This window comes from Heptranchias perlo, chromosome 5 (genome assembly GCF_035084215.1).
Source record: "Heptranchias perlo isolate sHepPer1 chromosome 5, sHepPer1.hap1, whole genome shotgun sequence".
NCBI classification, from domain to species: domain Eukaryota; kingdom Metazoa; phylum Chordata; class Chondrichthyes; order Hexanchiformes; family Hexanchidae; genus Heptranchias; species Heptranchias perlo.
This window is the reverse complement of record NC_090329.1, coordinates 115780016-115804691: the sequence shown is the minus strand read 5'-3', so window position 1 is coordinate 115804691 and position 24676 is coordinate 115780016. Positions and strand designations below refer to the sequence as shown.

The 24676-nt window shown below is 42.7% G+C and overlaps 1 protein-coding gene across 4 annotated transcripts in view; it reads left to right on the top strand.

The window, feature by feature from the left end:
* LOC137322039 (sodium/calcium exchanger 1-like) overlaps nt 1-24676 on the top strand; it is a 322838-nt gene that overhangs the window by 15957 nt on the left and 282205 nt on the right. For 2 of the 4 annotated variants that reach the window (XM_067985075.1, XM_067985072.1), the window contains exons 1-2: nt 9098-9166; nt 19607-21650. In XM_067985075.1, coding sequence (XP_067841176.1) covers nt 19639-21650 — 2012 coding nt within the window. In that variant the 5' untranslated portion in view covers nt 9098-9166; nt 19607-19638. Of the gene's footprint in view, nt 1-9097; nt 9167-18461; nt 18837-19606; nt 21651-24676 lie in introns of those variants that run through there. The other 2 variants (XM_067985073.1, XM_067985074.1) reach the window with 2 other exon arrangements.

Below are 24676 nucleotides of genomic sequence, written 5' to 3'. Positions count from 1 at the left end.
TGCTAAGCCATTTCAGAGGGCAATTAAGAATCAACCACATTGCTGTGGGTCTGTAGTAACATATAGGCCAGACCAGGTAAGGACAGCAGGTTTCCTTCCCTAAAGGGCATTAGTGAACCAGAAGTGTTTTTGTGACAATCCAGTAGTTTCATTGCCACCATTACTGATACTAGTTTTTTTAAATTCCAGCTTTAGTTTTAATTAATTTTAATTTAATTAATTGAATTTAAATTCCCCAGCTGCCGTGGTGGGATTTGAACTCTTGACTCCAGATTATTAGTCCAGGCCTCATGGATTACTAATGCAGTAATATAACCGTTATGCTACCATACCACAATTTTTCAAGTGTTGCTTAACCAATGCAGTATAAAGCCTCAGCATAATCTCTTAGATGTATACTCTATTGATCTTTCTATATATGGCAACATTGTGTTTTCTTTTTTAATTGTTTCCACACATTATACTGACAGCAATAACAATGGCTTGCATTTTTATAACATTGTTAACATATTAAAATGTTGCAGGGCACTTCAAAGGGGAGACTTAACACTGAGTAGTAACAAGAATTAGGAGGGATGACCAAAGGCATGGTCAGAAAAATAGTTTTTGAGTTTTAAGAGAAGATGAATAGATTTTTTGGAGACAATTCCACAGATTAGGGCTAAGGTGCCTCAAGACTCTGCTACCAATGGAGGTGCGGCAGGGTGAGGAGATGGAAAGGAAGCTGGAGTCAGAGGAATGAAGGGCACAGGCTGAAATACAAGGTTGGAAGTGCTGGCAAAGGCAGAGTAGGGTGGGGCCATGAAAACATTTATAAGCAAGGACAAACATTTTGAAACCAGTGTGTTAGAAGGAAAGGAAGCAGGAAATTGCAAATATTATCCCTTATGGAATATGGATCCAACAACCCCTTTGATTCCAGTACTTCTGGTGAATGTTACATTATTATTGTATATTAAACTCATGCTCCATAACTTCAAATATTACCTACTTAGCAATTATCATTACACTGTATTAATCACTGTATTAATATTCTTCTCTTTTGGATGCTAATCAACTTGAAGTTTTCTGTTTTTATTTCACATGTTCAGTATTTGCAGACTTCTTTTCATGCAGCTGGAGGAACTACCTTTCAATGAGGCAATGGTTGTGTCCAAAATGCGGTCAGGTACAAGCAACAAGAGTTGAGCAAGGCAGGTTGGCAATACTCCAGGACACAGTTGATGATTGACCAACCAGCCTAGCTCATTAATGGAACCAGGAGAAATAAACCTGTCACTGGCAGCTAGCATTCAGATAACTTTGCTAGCAAATAGCTACTGTAGTCTTAGCTGGAAAAGCAGCCGAAGCTTACCAGTGCTATATACGGTTTTAGCTGGAGGTCCCTAAGCCTTGACATGCCCCTAAGCTCTTCAGACTTAAGTAAGTGGGATGGGTTCAAATAGGAAAGGTGTGTCCTCCATATTGGGCAAACATAAACTTGAACTGTTTGGATTTCTCAGTAGATTAGTTTGGAGTCTTAGACATGTTGAAGTGTCTGTATGCTTGTCAGGTACTTGAAAAGACCACAAAAAAAAAATCAACATTTGGCGTTTTTGTTTTTATTTCCACAATTTGATTTACTGCCACTTCTTTACCAGCCCTGAAGAAGCTCTGTTCCTTTCTATAGTGTCGGTTTCATTTGTCTCCCTTGTCCTGTTCACCATCAAGGTTATCCCTGTGGCTTATTGCTTGTGCTTGTGTAACTGCAATAACCTATTTGTTCAGCCATACTTCTTTCTTTAGCTTCTGCCAGAAATGTCAGCCATCATCTTTTTGGTCCATAAGATCATAAGAGACCACAAGAGATAGGAACAGGAGTAGGCCATATGGCCCTTCAAGCCTGCTCCGCCATTTAATGTGATCATGGCTGATCTGATTTTTACCTCAACTCCACTTTCCTGCCTTTTCCCCATATCCTTTGACTCCGTTGCTGATCAATAATTTGTCTAATTCAGCCTTGAATGTATTCAATGACTCAGCCTCCACAGCTTTTTGGGGTAAAGAATTCCAAAGATTCACGACCCTCTGGGAGAAGAAATTCCTCCTCATTTCCACCTTAAATGGGTGACCCCTTATTCTGAGACCATGCCCCCTAGTTTTAGATTCCCCCATGAGGGGTAACATCCTCTCAGCATCTACCCAATCGAGTCCCCTCAGAATCTTATATGTTTCAATAAGATCTGCTCTCATTCTTCTAAACTCCAGTGAGTATAGACCCAACCTGCTCAATCTTTCCTCATGAGAAAACCCTTCCATCCCGGAATCAACCGAGTGAACCTTCTCTGAACTGCCTCCAATGCAAGCACATCCTTCCTTAAATAAGGGCACCAGAACTATACGCAGTACTCCAGGTGTGGTCCCACCAGCACCCTGTACAGTTGTAGCATGACTTCCCTGCTTTTATACTCCATCCCCCCAGAAAAATGGCCTATATTCCATTTGCCTTTCGGATTACCTGCTGCACCTGTGTGTTGACTTTTTGTGTTTCATGTACAAGCCCACCCAGATCCCTCTGTACCACAGCATTTTGTAGTATTTCTTCATTCAAATAATATTTTGTTTTTTTATTTTTCTTCCCAAAGTGGATGACTTCACATTTTCCCACATTATATTCCATTATGGCCCACTCATAACCACCAATATCTTCTTAATATTAAGACTTTCCGTTTTCACCATTTCATGCAATCGATCCGCTTCTTGACACATCATCCAGTTCTGATGAAAGGTCCCTCCCAAAACCTTCCCTACATTACAACAGTGACTACAGTTCAAAGTACTTAGTCAGCTGTAAAGGGCTTTGGGACATACTGAGGTCGTGAAAGGCGCAATGTAAATGCAGTTTTTCTTTTTTTTCTTTTGTTCACTAATTTTTCTCTTTCAGTTGCTGACTGGCCTTTTGTTTACTTTCAGAATTTCCTATTGACTCAACATTGATTTCAATAACTTCAGATCATAACAACTGCTCCCATTTTTTTGGACAGCAGGTGCTGGTGATGGTTCTGCTGTTGCCATTTACAGCTCCTCTAGACCCGTCTTTTGTTTCTTTTCTTGTCCCATTACCACCCTCCTTGCCCTGCACCATCATCCCTTTTGTCATTTAATCACTCCTACCCTCCACCCTATCACAGACCTTCCCTTTTGTTCTTTCCTCCCACCCCTCCCCCCTACTTTCCCTGGCTCTCTCTTTGCTTAAACCTGTTGAATCTCAAACTTTTTCCAGTTCTGTCAAAAGGTCACTTACCTGAAACTTTAACTCTGTTTCTCTCTCCACAGATGCTGCCTGACCTGCTGAGTGTTTCCAGCATTTTCTGTTTATATTTCTTATTTTTAATACAGGCCATGATAGAAACAGGTGCCGCAGAATCAGAAATCCCATAAGTAAATATAATGGGGATGATGTTAGTCTCTGTTAATCCCTGTATGCACCAGTTTATGGGGTGTAGCAGAGCAGGAAGTTTGCGCTCTGCTCACATTTCCGTATTAAAAAATAATCGAGGCAGAAAGCTCCCATCTGCCATGTCCGGCAGCTTCATAGTAATATTTAAATTAAAGCGCATCATCTTAATGTGTACTCAATTACCTGACATTTCAGTATACATTAGTGCTCTTCATGTCCATATATATAAACAGATACCCAGGGTTAATGGGCACTGAGCTGTATGCGGAAGTAAGTTTAAAGGGGCCTAGTAAGAAAATTCAGTGAACAATAATCGGGCTATTTCTGCAATGTTGTTCTCCTTGCTTTGTTTTGCTTTTTTCTCTGCTGCCACTTAGGTTGTCAGGAGCCATTTTGACAATTGTTTGGATTTGGTTTCATAGAGCTGCATTAGTGGAATCTATGGGTTTCCTACTGGGAATCCTATATATCTGTGATTTTAGAAGAGAAAGATTGAGTGAGAGATGCCAGGCAGGTCAGGTTGCAGGGAAGTGTTCCATGCCCACCTGCCAGTACCCTGACAACTGTATCTACAGGCAGGTGTTTTCACACAGTCTCCAATTCCCAAATGGACAACATATCTAATGCCACAGATATGTGAAGGCCTGAGGAACTGTAATGCTGGATGATTCTTTGGAAGCACCCCAATCGCTGTATTCAATGGTACTACTTGAAAGGAGGCACATCAGGATGATTCAAGAGCACGCAGAGCCTCTTAGGTCGCACCCGCCAAGATGTAACTAACCATATCTGCAGGAACTGATGCATGCACCTAGCAGTGGGTCATGGGGAATTTACTTCATAGCGCCCAGGTCTTCAGGGAGCCAGATGCAAAGCTATGCCATTAGGACACCTGTTGCTACCATGAAGCATAGCACTGCCCAGCCAGTGACAATACTGCTTAAGTTGACACTTCAAGTTTGCTTCTAGCTCCTTCTAGACTCGCTGCAATGCTGACCAGCGGCATGGAATGGAAAACAGGGCCAACCTTCTCACAGCCACCTCACAGCCACTCACAGCACCACCCCCACTTCATCAACCACCAAACAGTGGGTTGGATGCTGCCCTGCTCCACCACTTGCCTACAGACCCATGCCTGCATATTGGGTTTTCTTTCTCTTTATTTTTGTCTGCCACTTCTTTCTTAGAAGTAACCACACTAGGAGGCATGGTAAAGTGCAATTTATACTCTTGGACAATATGTGAACCACGATTTCTTAAAAATAATCATTTGCAGTTAATACGATTTGCAGTTAATACATTTACCAGGATAGATAGAGAGCCAAAATTTTTCAAAACTCTATGATTGAACACTGATTTACAACCACATGATAGATTATACAATGCAGTTTTTTCAAGGTCGACATTAATAGAGAATCATGTACCTAACAAATGCTCTCAGCGGTACAAACTAGAAGATATTTCCAATTATTAAATGCATCCAAAATAGGTCCCAAAAAAAACACTTGTTTGCACATTTAGTTATGTGGCATAAACTAAAAAGTTGTCACATGTGATGTAGTGTAAACTGAGAGGAGATGAGGACTCAGACTAGTTAATGAGCATGACGAATGGTATTATTACTATTAATGTAGTAAACAGTGAGTAGGATAGTAACAGACTTCAGGAGGACATAGTCAGACTGCTGAAATGGGCAGACACATGGCAGATGCAATTTAAAACAGAGAAGTGTGAAGTGATGCATATTGTTAGGAAGAATGAAGCGAGGTAATATAAACTAAATGGTACAATTTTAAAGGGGGTGCAGGAACAGAGACACCTGGAGACGCATATACACAAATCTTTGAAGGTGGCAAGACAAGTTGAGAAAGCTGTTAAAAAAGTATATGAGATCCTGGGCTTTATTAATAAAGGCAGAGTACAAAAGCATGGAAGTTATGCTAAACCTTTATAATCACTAGTTAGGCTTCAGCTGGAGTATTATGTCCAATTCTGAGCACCACACTTTAGGAAAGATGTCAAGGTCTTAGAGAGGGTGCAGAGGAGATTTACTAGAATGTGCCAGGGATGCAGGACTTTAGTTATGTGGAGAGTCTAGAGAAGCTGGGGTTGTTCTCCTTAGAGCAGAGAAGGTTAAGGGGAGGTTTAATAGATGTGTTCAAAATCATGATGGGTTTTGATAGAGTAAATAAAGATAAACTGTTTCCAGTGGGCAGAAGTATCAGTAACCAGAGGACACAGATTTAAGGTAACTGGCAAAAGAAGCAGAGGTGAGATGAGGAGAATTTTTTTTAACACAGCAAGTTGTTATTGTCTGGGTGGTGAAAGCAGATTCAATAGTAACTTTCAAAAGGGAATCGGATAAATACTTGAAGGGTAAAATTTTGTAGGGCTATGGGGAAAGGGCAGGAAAATGGGATCAATTGGATACCTCTTTCAAAGACCCAGCACAGGCACGATGGGTCGAATGGCCTCCTTCTACGCTGTATCATTGTATGATTCTATGCATCAATGACTAACAATTTGGGAGTGCTGATTCTCAAAAACTATGCCACTAAATAAAATTGAGCCCTTGTGTTTACTACTTCTGTGATCTAATTAGTTCATTCATTGACATTTTCTGTGATCTGACCCGTTGGCTTTTGTACCACTGTTTGGCTGATGTTGTGCCAATCTCATTCATAGTCCAACAGAACATTCTTCAACACTGTTTGTGTGGCAGCCTCCTTGGCTTCCCACTTCCAACCCCGGTCCACCCAAATGCTACTTCTCTTCCGAGGACCTCCTTGAATTTCTCGAGATGTCTTGGCTGAAGCTTTCTGAAGCTGCACTTCTGGCCCTGGGAGTTGTTTTCTGCTGTGGTCAAGTCAGAGTTTAAAGGCCCAGCAGACATTTTGGAAACTAGAGCGACAGGCTAAGTACATTAGCACTTCATGCAGCTTGACTCAGCCTGAGCCTAGGATCTAAGTTTGCAGCATCCAGCAAGAATACAACCTTGTGAAAAGTCATCACTGATAGCATTGAATCCTGCTCACTTCCCCACCTCAGATAAATGTCCCATTTTTATGGGTTTTTATTTCATTCTCCTGTTGTTTCAGGAGCATTTAATTTATATAAAGGGTTTAGTGCTAAAAGATTGATCTGTTGTAGTCTATGAAGTAAAGTTATGACTGAGACCTTTTTTTGAGGGTGGGAGGAGAAAAAGAGAACCCCTATTTAATAGATGAGAGAGGGTTAGATATACTGTATTTTTCATTTTGGGGATATGGGCAATGCTAGAAAGGCAGGCATTTACTGACCATCCCTAGTGGCCCTTGAGAAGGTGGTGGTGAGCTTTCTTCTTGAACCACTGCAGTCCGTGTGGTGAAGGTTCTCCCACAGTGCTGTTAGGTAGGGAGTTCCAGGATTTTGACCCAGCGACCGTGAAGGAACGGCAATATATTTCCAAGTCAGGATGGTGTGACTTGGAGGTGATGGTGTTCCCATGCAGCTGCTGCCCTTGTCCTTCTAGGTGGTGGAGTTCATGGGTTTGGGAGGAACTGTCGAAGAAATCTTGGCGAGTTGCTGCAGTGTATCCTGTAGATAGTACACACTGCAGCCACGGTGCACTAGTGGTGGAGGAAGTAGAGGTTTAAGGTGGTGGATGGGCTGCCGATCAAGTGGACTGCTATGTCTTGAATGGTGTCCAGCTTCCTGATTGTTGCAGCTGCGCCCATCCAGCCGCAGAGAGTATTCCATCACACTCCTGTCTTGTGCCTTGTGGAGTAGAAGCTTTGGGGAGCTACTCGCCACAGAATACCCAGCCTCTGACCGCTGGAATTCAGCTCTTTGACCATGTTCTCGGAGTATAGGGAGAGAGAAAGAGACCATGTTATAAGTAAGGAATGAATGGAGAAATCTTGTTGAGCTGGGGTGGGAAAGAGGGAGAGAGACTCTCTTCATATAAGGGGTGTAAGAAGGAAAATTGAACTGATAGTGGCTGAAATGTTAAGTGGTAATTTAGTTCTGCTCAGCTAGCTAAATGCTGATTGATGGATTAAAGTTTCCTCTCCCTGTTGGCTATCTGGATCCCAAGTAAGAAAGACTGGTCTACCATTTTTTGCTAGGTGTCGGGGTAATGGGTCTTTCCAAGACTTCTGCCTCGGTGTCAAACAGGAGAGGGGCTGGATAACATGAACTAGTTTTATCAATAAGTCAGGCAGTATTTTGTAAGAAACATTCTTTAGTTTGATCACTAGTGATAGCATTTTCTACTTCTACTTTGGAGCACAACCAAGTGTTTGTAAAATTCTGTGATTTATTTTACAGCAGTGAAAGTAAAGCTCACCATTTTATTACATTAGCAGATTACATTAGTGTTGCTTATGCTAAGTCAAAGGATGTACTGTTGAAAGCACAGAGCATTATACCATGTTACATCATGTTACACAATGTAATATTCTGTGCAAAACTGTTCCATCCCTTTAAGGCCACAAATTCTTACCGCTGTAAATAAGTATGTCCTGAGGTCATTTGACAGCTAATTACTGTTAGATATATCCTGAAACCAATTGGAGGAGATTTCTTCTTGCTGGATAGGCTTTTCTGAAACCAGCAGGAAATGGCTGGCTTTCTTTTTTTAAGCAGTTTCCAGGCTGTTTACCCCACTAATTTCCTCCTGCTATACCTGTTGGTTTCCTAATTTTTTTTGTGTTCAATGCTATTTAAGGGCTTTCTTATCTTTCAGTTCTGACAAAGGGTCTATAACCAAAATATTAAACTGGCTTTTTTTCTTACAGATGTTGGTCAACTTGCTGAGTATTTCCAGCATTTTCTGTTTTATTTTACTTTTATTTGTAGCAGTGCGCCTGGCAACTTATCCAGTCTGCAACATTCACATATAGAGACAAACATGAACTATACTTGCTGAGAAGCAAATTAATCTATTATTTGAGTCTACTATTGTTCATCTATATAGGTCTATCAAGTACATTGTAAAGTGACTAGAATTCATCTACACTGCACTTTGAAATATTCTGCACTGTGACACAGTCCAGGAGCCATAATCTTTACTGTAATAACAGTCTCACAGCCAGATCAGATCTGACATTCTCAAATGCTGCTTAACACTCTTGTTTGATTTATTGATGGTTGTTGCTTTTATTTTACAAGCTGCAGAACAAAACCAGACATTAGTTTATTTCCAAATACATAGTATTAAATTTATTGAGAAGAAATGTTTGTATGGCTACACAGGAAGGTTGGTCAGCATGAAAATGGCTATGCTAGCTAGAGTGATTTATACAAGCACAATCAGATGAATAAATAGTTCATGGAAAATATTATTTTTAATGAAAGGCTTACCTATCCATTTATTTAGTTAAAATGTACTTCTAAATATCTTCAAGGAAATATATGATCCCATTAACTTTTTTTGAAAACAATGCGTCTAATTGTTAGCGCTGTAACCAATGTTAGCTTTAAAAACTTTATCATTCACGTGTTGGATCCAGCTAAAGACTGCCAGACAATGCTGTTCAACAGCTCTAAGTTACTGTTGGGAACAGATCCATGTATGGAAGCAAAAGCACAAAACTACAGATAAGCTCAGACAGAGCTATGCAAACCATGTTTAGAGACACTTAAAGGACAAGAATCTTCCCTGATGTCTTTCTGTTAAATTTAGAGAAGCTATCACATGCAGTCTTTTTCCATAAAGCTCCAAACAGCTGCAGGGACTTTCCCAAGGTAAGCTTTACAAATGTATTTCTTTAACTCTGGTTTTCAAATCATATGCTACTTATTCTGTTAGCTGCAGTCGAGTCAAACAGTTGCAGAATGCTGTGTAGCTAGAGTGATTACAACAGAAATTCGACTTATCAGGTTTTCAGAAATATAGTTATAGTGAACGTGATATAAAATAGTAACTGCCATCTTTAAAATGTACTGAACAGTGTGTATAGTTAATTCATATTGGAATAATATTGATTTTGCATTGGTATAGTTGTCCTGATGAGGTCATTACCAAAAGAAGGAATTTGTAGAAACAATGATCTAAGTAGAGCTGCATTTAGTTTTTAACTGTGGGACAGAGAAATAGGTGTTACATATTGACCATATTAACTTTTGTCCATTATGGCTCACTGCCACATTTTCTAAATATAATTTTCATCACTGAAGATAATATCCTTAATTTTTTCTACTATCCTCCAGTGCAGTACAGAGGGAATGCTGCATTATCCGACAAGAGGCTAAATTGAGGCCCTCTCAGCCTGTCCCAGTTATTTGGGTAGATATAGATCCCATATTTGAAGAAAGCAGGGAATTCTCCCATTGTTCTGGCTAACATCCTTCAGCCAACAGCACCATAAACAGACTAGCTCATCCCTGCTGTTGATGGAATCTTATAATGAACAAAATTGGTGTTCCATTTGTCTGCAAATTACACTCATTGCATTTCAAGATCATTAATTGTGCAAGAAAAGCGTTGAGATGTTTCTGAGAAACATGACAAGGTGATACATAAATGCAAGTATTTCTTTTTGTTCCTGAAGGCATTGACTAAGGTACAGCTCAACCAACACTAGACTTCAGGTACCTCGCACAAGTGGCCATTGTTCACCTGTAAGTCTAGATATTGATTGTCAGCAGACTATTCAAATTAGAGTAATATTGATTTTGCATTGATGAAGTTGCCCCGATGATGTAAATACCAAAAGTGAGATTAAACATTGGGAAGGTTATTACATAGTTCAGTCTAAAATTGCATCCAAGTCCAATTCTGCCCTCACCCAAAGCCTACTTATGCACACTTCCAGCAGGAAAAGCTGCATATTGATCAAGGAATGTGAACCATGGACAATCTTCCCTTCCCTAACCCAGAAGTGCCTAGGGCAATTGTAGCACTCCAGATAATACTGTTGATGACAACTTCATTGCTCATTGGACTGATATTTCACATTTGTGAGAATCAACAAAATGAAATTAAATACTGGGAAAATATATACTGGCCATCACATTGTGAGACCACACATTTTGTTGTAATGGAATTGAAGCTCTTAAAGGATAACTATTTCCATTCAAGTATCAGAATTCATTTGCCTTGGGCTGTATTGTAGTACTGTGATGGACTGTACAATAGGTCACTTAAATAAAAGAAAAACAAAATCCTATTACTGTACACAATGTGTTCACAGCCATAAAAAAATTAAAATATAGCTGCTTGAAGATAAATGGATCATTTAAAACCAGTGAAAAAGCAAAATCACAACTACAGAATCATCGAAAAGAAAGCCAATGGGTTGGGATGAGGCTCAAGGAATTTACAGTAAGAGGACCCTGACATTGTTACATACAGAATAATGAATTGTGCAATAATCGAACCACAATTACAGTAAATTGAGTTCTTGTGAAGTCATAAACTGCTAACTGAAACTTCAATCAAACCGTAGGATGATTATGATATAGAGTTTGCAGTCCTCACACTTTTAAACTGAATGTAACAATTCAATCATCTAATGTCTCCGTGTCTGTCGATACACATAGCCCTGAGTTTCGGCAGGAAGGATTCTATCCCGGCCAAATAAAATGCATTTAATCTGTACAAGCAAGCCGAATCGCGTGTATGTTTTAAACAGCTAAAGTTCAAAAACGTTATATTTTCTAACTATACACATTATACATATTTTTATTATTACAGTTTACAGTTCCCAGCCATGTTCGTGTTAATATAAAGTGCAGTCTATCTATTCGTGAGTTGGAAGTTGTAGTAATTCACAAGCCTGCCAGGGGGCGTAGCATTAAGTCATTCTCCTCCGTCTAATCGCATCAATCCCATGGCAGAATTTTAAATTTCATCAGGTGTTGTAGCTATTTGGTGCTTTCGAGAAATGAAATTCATGCCCATAAACAAGTAGCTGTAAACAGGAAGAGAAGTACCGCCTTGATATGAGATGATAATAAGTAATCTTGCGATTGGTTATTTAGTAGGAATTTAGGACGAACTGATTAACGGCGAAGTCCAGTTTGTATGTCACATTTGTACCATATTGACTGTGCAAAAAGTTCAGAAATAGTGTATTCCCAAAAGAAGCTTTCGACGAGTAATTAAACAACCCTTCAACAAAAAATATGTTTACAAGTAATTAAGGCAATTTAAATCCGCTTCGGGTACACTATACAATGACATATGATGTTGTAGGTTGGTGTGTTTAGCGCTTTGAGCTAATTTCCCTAAGAATACAAAATCCCTTCAAAGGTTGACATACGAATCCATAAATATATAACAGAAATGAATGAGCGATCTTTTAATCACCAAAGAGAATACGTTACACTTCTTAAGGTTGACACATTAAATGCAAAATGAGACATTTCTGTAACATATGTTGGGAATGATCTTTGAAAGCATTTTTACTTAGAATGAACTTGCACTTATTTAGCGCCTTTCACCACCGTAGGGCATTCTAAAAGACTTTATAACCAATTAAGTACTTATAAAGTATAGCCACCATTGCAATACAGGTAACCCACTCCAGCGACTTGAGCACAAAAACTAGGTTGGCACTTCAGTGCAGAACTGAGAAAGTGCTGCACTGTCGGGGGTGCTGTCCTTAGGATGAGATGTTAAACTGAGGCCCAGTCTGCCCTCTCAGGTGGACATAAAAGATCCCATGGCACTATTCTAAGAAAGCAGTTAAGTTCTTTCAGGTGATCTAACCAATATTTATCTCTCAACCAACATCACTAAAACAGATTATCTGGCCATTATCACATTCTGTTTGTGGGATCTTGCTGTGTGAAAATTGGTTCTGTTTTCTACATTACAACAGTGACTATGCTTCAAAAAGTACTTCATTGGTTGTAAAGCCCTTTCAGAGGCCCTGAGGTCATGAAAGGTGCTACAGAAATGCAAGTCTTTCTTTTAACCCAGCAGCTAATTTGCACACAGCAAGCTCCCACAAACAGCAATTATATAAATGAACAAATCATCTGTTTCAGGTGGAGGTTGAGGGATAAATGTTGGCCACGAAGCCAGGAGAACTCCCTTGCTCTTCTTCTGGATCTTTTAGGTTGACCTGAGAGGGCAGACAGGGCCTTGGTCTCATTCAAAAGAAGGCACCTCCAACAGTGCAGCATCTTCTCAGTACTGCACTTAAGTGTCAGCCTAGATTATGTACTCAAGTCTCTGGAGTGGGGCTTGAACCGACAACTTTCTGACTCAGAGGGGAGATACTACCACTGAGCCAAAGCTGACCCTTTGAACAAAGAATACTCTTCCCTAGACTTTACTAACAATTGCATAGTAAAGTCTAGGAAAGAGTATTTTTGTTCAAAGTATTATCCATTTTAAAGAAAATAATATACATAAGAGAATTTAGTTTACACTTTTTTGACCGTTGCTTAAACGTAGAGCAAATTACTAGTCAGTCGCCTTTGGTGGGGCTCTTAGTGCGGCCTGAAGACACCTTCTCCCCTCCCGTTTTCCAGGTGCTACTCGGAATACTCCTTGTATAAATTAAAGTCCACCCTCTGGGATTGTACAGTACTCCTTGGCGATATCCTGAGAGCGGCCTAACAGGGAGGAAGACCCGACTTAAGGGTTTCTATGCTGGTATGGATATTCAAATTATCGCTTTTAGACAAAAAAAATCAAATAAAATACTTCCGAGCCTATTATTTTCTTCTACATAAAAAAGTTGAGTACTTTAAACCCTCCTCTCTTCTAGGCTTTCCTTCAATGAACGAAGTTGTAATGTTGGCAACGTTGAGAGAAATGATGCTAACACCTTCCCTCTAATGTTACAACAGTACCATGCACACCAGTTACTGTACAACTCCAGTCTGAGGACTTTAAATTATACAAGGTGTATGGCTGTAATCAGCTCAGAAAATATTGCCGTCCGTATTATTGCTAGTTAAGATTTCATTACACCCTGGGGTTACGCACTTAACCTACCCTACACATTTCCCAAATATACCTGCGTGGCGCCATGAAATAACACATCTGATTTTCAGCCTTTTTACCTAGTATTGTTGACTAGTTTTCGTTTTAAAGGCGTGGTCACTGAAAATGGAGAAGTATAACTGATTTCTTAATGTGGCCAAAGTTGGATGATGATTTAGTCCAAGTGGGATTGAATGAGGAAGCTGTGCAGTCAGTCCTTAGCTGTGCGCCAGACCCGTTTACCTGCGCCAGACCAGCAAGAAGATCGACTGCAGGGCTACAATAACCAAGCGAATAAACTTAAAAAGCAACCAGGCGGAAACAAAAAAATTAAATACGAAAACTCTGTTGGAACTCAAAAAAAGCTTCAAGGAGCATGACTGATTTAAAGAAGGGCGTCTTAGCTACACTGAGCCTAGCTATAGTAAATAAAATATTTTTAGACATTCGTGGCTTCTCGGATGACAAGAATACCGGCAGTGCGTTCCAAAATGTTGCTGTTGCATCATCATTTGATTAAATTTTAAAGAGATTGCTTAAAATGCAGCCGCTTGACTTGCTTATCACTATTGTTTACTGACTCAATAGAAAGGCATATCATCTTAGCAAAGTGATATCAGATAGAAATAGAACAGACAACTGCTTTGTCGCAATGGAAACTAGTATTTGTATTCTGAGGTACATTACCCATGAACCATTAAGTGCTGGTTAGTGACTTAGAACAAATTAACCACAACTACCAAGCAATGAATGCTATCTTGGATCTAGGCGTGGCTTTAAGACAACGTACTCTTTAACCGTTATAATTTTCAGCAAATTGCAACCTAAAAACGAGTTATCGTACCGATGGCTTATTGCTCGTGCGAACACGTCTGCAGTGCAGCTTTATAGGAAATTGAAATACGAATGAACTCCATTGTTTGATTGGTATAGAGGCTGGTCTTCACTCCAATCCCTCGTGATCTACTGCACAAGCCCCGAAATGGGACTGAGGTAATATACCAGAGCTGTCATCTTACTCCCCTCCATAAAAGAAAAACTTGCATTTATATAGTTCCTTTCACGACCTCAGGGTGCCCCAAAGCATCTTACAGCCAATGAAGTACTTCTTAAGTGTAGTCACTGTTCTAATGTAGGGAAATGTGACAGCCAATTTGCACACAGCAAGGTCTTACAAAGAGCAATGTGATAATGGCAGGATAATCTCTTATTAGTGATGATGGCCAGGAAACAGGGGAGGACTCCCCTGCTCTTCTTTGAAATAGTGTCATGAATCTTTTACATCCACCTGAGAGGACAGACCAGGCCTCCAATCAGTAATGCACTGGAGAGTCAACCTAGATTATGTGCTCAAGTCTCTGAAGTGGGACTTGAACCCACAACCATTTGACTCAGAGGGGAGAGGTTACCACTGAGCAATGGCTAAAGCCTAACTATAGTTGTGTAGTTTAATATGCATATATATATAAAAAATAAGATATCGGATATGTATAGTGGAGCAATGGTTCTCAGTTGGCAATGGTAAACCTACCAACCGTTTTGATTTTCCAAAAATTTGTATTTGAATTGTGCATAGCTTAACTACTTATACACAAATGAAATAATCTCAATAAATCAATGCTATTTTCGAACACTCTGGGTTTTGCCTACATCAGAATGGGTCTGATAAATGAAAAAGCATGGAGTTTGAAGTTTGCTTTTATCAGAAAGAGCAATTCACTGGCCCTGAACTGCTATTCCCCGGGTACCAAACGTCAAGAACAGGAATCCTCACGACCAGATGGTTTCCATCCCAGGGTTTTAAAGGAAGTAGGTGAGAACATTGCAGATGCTCTAACTATAATCTTCCAAACATAGGAACAGGAGTAGGCCATTGAGCCCCTCGTGCCTGCTCCACCATTTGATAAGATCATGGCTGATCTGTGATCTAAGTCCATATCCCTTAATTCCTTTGGTTGGCAAAAAGCTATCTATCTCAGATTTAAAATTAGCAATTGAGCTAGTATCAATTGCCGTTTGCGGAAGAGATTTCCAAACTTCTACCACCTTTTGTGTGTAGAAATGTTTTCTAATCTCATTCCTGAAAGGTCTAGCTCTGATTTTTAGACTGTGCCCCCGAGTCCTAGAATCCCCAACCAGCGGAAATAATTTCTCTCTATCCACCCTATCTGTTCCCCTTAATATCTTATAAACTTCAATCTCAATTCAGGAACCATTCCTTTAGATTGGAAAATTGCACATATCACTCCGCTATTTAAGAAAGGTGAGAGAGGGAAACCGAGGAATTATAGACCAGTTAGCCTAACATCTGTTGTCGGGAAATTACTAGAGTCTATAATTAAGGATAGAGTGGCTGAACACCTTGAAAATTTTCAGCTCATCAGAGAGAGCCAGCATGGATTTGTAAAGGGTCGGTCATGCCTGACAAAGCTGATTGAATTTTTTGAAGAGGTGACTAAAGTAGTGGACTGGGGAATGTCTATGGATATTGTTTATATGGACTTCTTCCAGAAGGCATTGGATAAAGTCCCTCATAAGAGACCGTTAGCTAAAGTTGAAGCTCATGGAATTGAGGGCAAATTATTGACCTGGTTAGGATAGTGGCTGAGTGGCAGAAGGCAGAGGGTCGGGATAATGGGCAGGTACTCAAATTGGCAGGATGTGACTAGTGACGTCCCCACGTGGATCTGTGTTGGGGCCTCAACTATTCACTATATTTATTAACGTCTTAGATGACTGGATAGAGAGCCACATATACAAGTTTGCCGATGACTCAAAGATAGGCAGCATTGTAAGCAGTGTAGATGGAAGCATAAAATTACAGAGATATTAACAGAATGGGCAAAACTATGGCAAATGGATTTTAATGTCGGCGAGTGTGAGGTCATCTACTTTGGACCTAAAAGAATTGATCAGTGTACTTTCTAAATGATGAAAAGCTTGAAACAGTGGAGGTCCAAAGAGACTTAGGGGTCCATGTACATAGATCATTAAAATGTCAAGGACAGGTACAGAAAATAATCAAAAAGGCTCATGGAATGCTGGCCTTTACAGCTATATAAAGCCCTGGTTAGACCACACCTGGAGTACTGTGTTCAGTTGTGGGCACTGCACCTTAGGAAGGGTATATTGGCTTTGGAGGGAGTGCAGGATAGATTTACTTGAATGATACCTGGACTCCTAGGGATAAATTATGAGGTGAGATTACACAAAGTACTGTTGTAGTCCCTAGAATTTAGAAAATTAAGGGAGCAGAGGAGGCTGAGGGGGGACATGATTGAGGTGTACAAAATTATGAGGGGCACAGATAGGATGGATACTAAGGAGCTTTTTCCCTTCGTTGAGGGTACTATAACAAGGGGACATAGATTCAAGGTAAAAGGCGGGAGGTTTAGAGGGGATTTGAGAAAGAACTTTTTCACCCAGAGGGTGGTTGGAGTCTGGAACTCACTGCCTGAAAGGGTTGTGGAGGCAGGAACCCTCACAACATTCAAGAAGCATTTGGATGAGCACTTGAAATGCCATAGCATACAAGGCTACGGACCAAAAGCTGGAATATGGGATTAGAGTAGACAGGGCTGATGGCCGGCGCGGACACGATGGGCCGAAGGGCCTCTATCCGTGCTGTATAACTCTATGACTCTAATTTGATCGAAGTTTTCAAGATACTATGGGGAACTGATAGGGTAGATAGAGAAAAACTATTTCCGCTGGTTGGGGAGTCCAGGACTAGGGAACATAGCCTAAAAATTAGAGCCAGGACTTTCAGGACCGAAGGTAGGAAACACTTCTACATGCAAAGGGTGGTAGAAGTTTGGAATTCTCTTCCTCAAGCGACAGTTGATGCCAGCTCAATTGTTAATTTTAAATTTGAGATTGATAGATTTTTGTTAACCAAAGGTATTAAGGGATTATGGGGCTAAGGCGGGTATATGGAGTTAGGTCACAGATCAGCCATGATCTCACTGAAAGGAGGAACAGGCTCGAGGGGCTAAATGGCCTACTCCTATTCCTATGGCTGAATACCTTCAGTGACAGTTCCTTTAGTACAGAAATCAGCTCTCACATGATGTATTACAGTGCTCCTTTCACCGTCAAAATGTGCCAGACTTTTTATTGTATTCCTTCAATTTGCAAAAACACAGGAGCTCTGTAAGGCGTCTAATATTAATGATGTAGTTCTTTACAGTATTTGAAAACATGCTAAAAGGGCAAACAAAAACTAGATGCCTCCGTGGTTTAGTATGACAGTTACTGCAAGTACGATTTAGTTTCTAGTCATTGGCCCGTGCAGAAAAATTGAAGTAATGCAGACCATGGTTCAATAATAGCAACAAGTTATTGATTGGTACTACATTTGTTGTAACTAGCTGTGCTTTACTGGATCCAAGGGTCCCAGTAATAAAGTCCTTCAACAAATGTGTACAAGGTTACAAAATAGAGTAGGAAACATACGTGTATGTATGTCTGATGCACCTGATATGAGACGTATCCTAAGTATAATTCATTATGTATACATACTATCAAGACGTGTGTATAAATTACACGCATACAAACTATAAGTCAAGATGGAATTAAACAGCAGAAATGGCTTTTCAGACTTTTTAAAATCCTTGCATCACAACTGCGGAGACATGAATTTGGGGGTGTGGCTGTTTAATTTCCAAATTTATAAGATTTTATCTCTGCCTCTCGGTGGAATATTGCGCGTGGGAGACGGTTACTTCAGTGTTTTACAGCCCCGCATTTCTTACTAACACCAAAAAGAGGGAATAAAAACAACAGACCCCGAACTCTACTCTAGGTGTCTCAAATCATTCGATAGCTCTCATAATTACGTGCGGAAAGCACGATATACGTACGTATTGCATTAATCATGGACTTGCCGGTTCTCTTAAGAGCACAAAATGTTCTGTATTTTTTTATTGCTTAAAGCATTTCCTTTTTTTCGATTCCACTTCACTAGCGATTGTTCCTCTTTAAGACGGCCAGCAGAATGATCAATGAAGTAGGTGGGTCGCAAGGAGATAAGAGTACTGGCAAGAAGCCCATGATGCACTGCAAGCCTGGGCTTTCTCACGATCAGAAATCGGAAAATAGTAATTGCCTTAGACATCCGTAGTGCTTGGATTGCACAGTACTCAGCCGCTCGGTGACCACACTGGTTATATTACGAGAAAATGCTCTACGCATAATAATGAAAACATAATGCGGAGAAACTTTGATCATTCTACATCTGCTAGGTTTGATCTCGGCTTCGTACTTTCTCGAATAACCATCAATATTTTGTCGGGTATGAGACCGTGCAGTGTACTGCATGGCCGTGAATAAGAGCGAAATCTAGCGGATTTCATTATATAGCTCGCTTCCCTAAACACTATCATGGTAAAAACGTTCCGCTCCTGATTTGCAAGAAAGGCGAAGGAAAGGGTTGACGGACTCAGATCCAGGAATCACCACCGACGGAACACTGTGGTATGTTCGATTTGGTTTGTATAAAATGTAGCTGATTTTTGTGGAAAAGTGGTAATTTTGTTTTTCTTACAAATCGTTACATTTCAAATCACTAATGCTTTCTGCACAGCAAATACAAAATCGATAGTTGTCTGTGGCTGGAGTTAAACCACTCACTTTCTGGTAATTCTTTTTAAAATAGAAAACGGATGTATGCATGGAAAACATTGTTTGCCACGCCGAAGCGTGTTTAAAATGTAGTAACGCGGAAAGACACGATTGTGTAGAGTGAAACAAAAGTGGCATGGAAAATTAAATGAACTAATTGATTAGCGTAGAAAGGGAACCCCGGCACATTTTTTGTTGTTGTTGCAACATATTGAAACTGACGTATGTGACTTTGGTCATATTTTAGCAATTGCCTGCTGACACTAATGTAGTTGCGACTAATGGATAGGATGGGTTGAGCTTTATTTCCCTCTTGGTATCTGAGGTTTATGAGACGCAGGGACTTGCATTATTGGGCAAAGCGAACACTTGGCTTGTTGAAAACATTCAGAAAATATAAGGGGCATTTTATATTCTGCTACATTGTAGTGTAACACTGGATACTGCGATAATAGCATCATCAGATAAGCTTAACCCTACTGGCTGCCTATCTCTACCATGCCATTTAAAAAAAATATCAGCTCTGCCCCCCATTCACTTGGGATGGCGAAAGGAAGGTCTTCTAACATTGGCTCTTGCTACATGAATGGCAGGAATTCACTATGATTTTTGTATTTTTTTAGATTAAGAGTCTGGAAACCTATCAATTGTCAACATGACGAGGTCGTGGAAAACGGCGCCTTGTTCCTATATAATGAATGTTGGGATTACGCTAGTGATTCTTCTGACTTGCACTCAACAAGTCAAAACGACGCAAAAAGTGGACAACACCGATTCCAACACATCGGCCAATCATTGCTCGGGCTCTTACAAGTGTAATGAGGGCGTGATCTTGCCCATCTGGTACCCCCAAGATCCGTCCTTCGGCGACAAGATCGCTCGGGCCATCGTCTACTTCGTGGCCATGATCTACATGTTCTTGGGCGTTTCCATTATCGCCGACCGCTTCATGTCTTCGATCGAGGTGATCACCTCTCAGGAGAGAGAGATCACGGTGAAGAAATCCAACGGCGAGACCACCACCACCACCGTGCGGCTGTGGAACGAGACGGTGTCTAACCTGACCCTCATGGCCCTGGGCTCCTCGGCCCCCGAGATCCTGCTGTCGGTGATCGAGGTGTGCGGCCACGGTTTCCGGGCTGGCGAGCTGGGGCCCAGCACCATCGTGGGCAGCGCCGCTTTCAACACCTTCGTTATCATCGCCATCTGCGTCTACGTGGTGCCCGACGGCGAGATCCGCAGGATCAAGCACCTGAGGGTCTTCTTTGTCACCGCCGCCTGGAGCATCTTCGCCTACGCCTGGCTCTACCTGATCCTGGCCGTCATCTCGCCGGGGGTGGTGGAGCTGTGGGAGAGCCTGCTGACTTTCATCTTCTTCCCGCTCTGCGTGGTCTTCGCCTGGGTGGCCGACCGGCGGCTCCTTTTTTACAAGTACATGTACAAGAAGTACCGGGCCGGCCGGCACCGCACCATGATCGTCGAGACCGAGGCCGAGAGGCCCAATTCGAAAGTCGACATCGAAATGGACGGCAAGATGCTCAACTCGCACGAGGCCGCCGCCGCCGCCGCCTCCGCCGTCGAGAGCGGCGGGCCCACCGCGGCCGAGTCGTCGTCCTCGTCCTCGTCGTCGGCCGCCGCCGCCGCAGCCGGGGTGCAGACGCTGGACGAGGCCACGGTGGTGACGGTGAGCGCGGGCAAGGACAAGGAGGAGGAGTCGAGGCGGGAGATGGCGCGCATTTTGAAAGAGCTGAAGCAGAAGCACCCGGAGAAGGAGATGGAGCAGCTGATCGAACTGGCCAACTACCAGGTGCTGAGCCAGCAGACCAAGAGCCGGGCCTTCTACCGCATCCAGGCCACCCGCCTCATGATCGGAGCCGGCAACATCCTCAAGAGGCACGCCGCCGACCAGGCCAGGAAAGCCGTCTCCATGCAAGAGGTCAGGCCCGAGGTCGACGAAGGGCCCGTCAGCAAGATCTACTTCGACCCCGGCAGCTACCAGTGCCTGGAGAACTGCGGCTCCGTCGTGCTGACCGTGGTGCGGCGGGGTGGCGACCTGACCAACACCGTCACGGTGGACTTCCGGACGGAGGACGGCACGGCCAACGCCGGCTCCGACTACGAGTTCACCGAGGGCAGCCTGGTCTTCAAGCCGGGCGAGACGCAGAAGGAGATACTGGTGGGGATCATCGACGACGACATCTTCGAGGAGGACGAGAACTTCTGCGTTCACCTCAGCAACCTGCGCGTGGGCGGCGGGAGCGAGGCGGCGGCTGCGCGCGCGCACGCGCCGTCGCCCAAGGCCGGCGGAGGAGGAGGAGGCGCGAACGACGCGGCCTCGCTCTCGAGCGCGGCCAACGTCACCAATCACGTGGTCGCGGTTGCCGCCTCCGCCGCCGCCGCCGCTTCGGAGATCGCGTGCCTGTGTTCTCCCACCACGGCCAACGTCACCATCTTCGACGACGACCACGCGGGCATCTTCACCTTCGAGGAGAAGCTGGCGCACGTGAGCGAGAGCGTGGGCGTGATGGAGGTGAAGGTGCTGAGGGCGTCGGGCGCGCGCGGGACCGTTATCGTCCCATTCCGGACCATTGAAGGGAGCGCCCGGGGAGGCGGCGAGGACTTCGAGGATACGTGCGGCGAGCTGGAGTTTGACAACGACGAGATTGTGTAAGTGGCACGAGTGGGTTTACCATTACTTCCGCCCTGGCTTTTCCCTTTCTGCTTTTCCCCCCCCCCCCCCCCTTGTGTACATTTGGTGTTAGCAGCCGTCAGTGATGCCATATTATATTAGGTTCAGGGGACAGGGATGGTTTATGCAGGTTGAAGGTACTGCAGTGCATTTTTTTTTATGCTGGTGTTAAATAAAGTTCACACAATTAATTGTCTTTCCTCCCCACCCCCCCCCCCCCGACACACCAACAAGAAGATGCAAAGTGCATTTGTTGTACCCTTCTACCTTTTTCACAGAGTACTAGAAATGGTCAGCTGATGGTAGTTTCTATTAGACGTTATTATAAATACCAATATATTGAACAAGTCCAGAACAAGGGGGCGTAACCTTAAAATTAGAGCTAGGCCATTCAGGAAGCACTTCTTCACACAAAGGGTAGTGGAAATCTGGAACACTTTCCCCTCCCCCCCCCCCCCCAAAAAAAAAGCTGTTGGGTCTGGGGGGGTCAATTGAAAATGTCAAAACTGAGTGATAGATTTTTGTTAGGCACGGGTACTGAGAGTTACGGAACCAAGGCGGGTAGATGGAGTTAAAATACAGATCAGCCATGATCTAATTGAATGGCGGACAGGCTCAAGGGGCTGAATGGCCTACTCCTGCTCCTATGTTCCTATTCACATACTGTAGGCTGAAGGTTCTAGAAAGAAGGGAAAATACTAAAGTTATTGAAGTTTTACCAAGTCTTTGAATTGGATTTTGTGGCAGGATCATGTTCTCTGTTGACACGATGGGCAGAATGACCTCCTGTGCCATAAATTTTCTATGATTCTATGATCTGATTTGATGGGCACATTCACACCTTTTTACTAATACAACCTAAGACAGTTGGCTGACACTTGAGCAGCATTTGTAAATTTTGGGGCTGATTTTCGTCCTCGCTTTGGGTGGGAACAGGGACAGTAATGCTATAAAAATCGGGATGTCGAACTTACCGTTCCGTTCTTGCTGCCCATCTACCTACCTATATTCCCATCAGGGCTTGCCCACAGTATGCAATTAAAGTACCCAAAGCGGCCTCCTATGACACCAAAAGGACCCTGATGCTATTTTCATGTACTTTAGTGTGGTGAACGGTCAGTGCTGGACCCAGGTCAAACATAGACATCTCCATTGGCACTTATAAAGGGGCATTCTCCTGCAATTAGATCATTGGTTTCTATCAGGAGAGTCGAAGGTGATTTACTGAGACTGTTTTCTGGCTGATACTGTGTTTTTATTTTGCATTTTTTTTTGCCATTTCAATCATTCTCTTAGCACAGAGAGGTGCTTGCACAACTGGAAAATGGGAGTTGTTTTGGCCAACTCTTACTGGTTGCAGGAAAAGGAGGAACAAGAGCAGCAGCAGCAGCAGCAACAAGAGGGGCAGCTTCTGTCAGTAGTCCTTGGCAAGGAGTCCAGGAAGAAGGAGGGCTGCTTGCAGGAAACCTCGCCCTACTCACGTGGCCTTCAAGCCTAGACTTAGGTACCTGAAGCTAAGTGAGGAGCAATGTAGGAGGAGATTGTGCTTCCCATGCACAAATATGCAGAATGCAACTCACCTGCAGCCACAACCACAGCTTGCAATGCATTTTCTGTTGCAGTGATGGTCACCGCAGCCCTGAATTTCTATGCATAATGTTCATTTCAGGCTGGAACTGGAAACATATGTAACATCAGTCAGGCTGCAGTGCATTCCTCCATAAGGCAGGTCACAGATGTATTGTTTGCCAGGGCTAATGATTTCATCACATTCCCCATGGACCTCAGGAGCTTTGGAACATACGAACAGGAGTAGACCATTCAGATGTTGAGCCTGTTCCATAATTCATTTAGATCATGGCTGATCTGTACCTCAACTCCATTTATCCACCATTGATTCCATATTCCTTGATACCCTTCTAATAAGATTCTGTTGATGTCAGTCTGGAAAATTTCAAATAACCCAGCATCCTCAGCCTTTAGGGGGAGAGAGTTCTAGATTTCCACTACCCTTTGTGTGAAAAATTACTTTCTGATTTCACTCCTAAAATAGCCAGCAGAAAGAGCTGTGGGGTTTGCAGTCGTTGCAGGATTCCCACAAGTGCAGGTGTCATCTACTGCGGATATGACCACCACGACTCCTGCTAATGAGCCTGGTGTAATGTCCAGCTGGTCTTTGACCACTGACAGTGGTTCATGTAGGTATGTGCCCACTTTCCAGACAGTTCTCATAATTCCTACATCCTGCAGCAGTCCAGTATTTCCCCTCTACTTGAAGAAGAACAGCATATCCCAGGCTGGATATCCTCTGCAGATTTGGCTGATGACCCTGCTCTGAAACCGAAGGATTCCAGTGGACATCGGATATAACAGCAGTCACAGCTCAACCAGAACAGTCATCGAGGAGTGCTCAAACAACAAATTTGCTGCTTGGGCCGGTCTCCGGGTTTCCTGCAGTACAGCCTTGGGAGAGTGCAAAGATAATAGTGGTGTGCTCCCTCCTGCATACCTTTGCCCTGCAATGGGAAGGGCTACTGTTGGCATCATAAAGAGGAGAAAGCTGATGATCCGGAGGATGCAGCAGCTGTGGGAGATCTGCCACATCAGCCTGCAGTCCGAGCTGTACACCAGCAATTCATTGACATCACTTTTCATCAGTTACTCCTTTCCACCACACCCTCAATTACCACCCAGAACATCATTTGAACCGGCCCTTCTATCCTCTAATAAAGAACTGCATCCCATTGATTATCATATACATGCTACCTGTCTTTATCGAATTCACAACTACTATAGGAACACTCATCAAATGATAGTGTGTTACAGTTTAATCGTGTTAACAAATGGCTAAGGAAGTAATAAGCATCCAGGTGTCAGCCCATAATGTCACTTTACGTTGCTTCTCTCCTAATTTGTCACTACTTTATGGTGTTCCCCTAGTGGCTTCAGCATGGGAGGTGGAAGGCTGCTGATGCTCAGATGAGGACTTCTGAGATGCTCATGG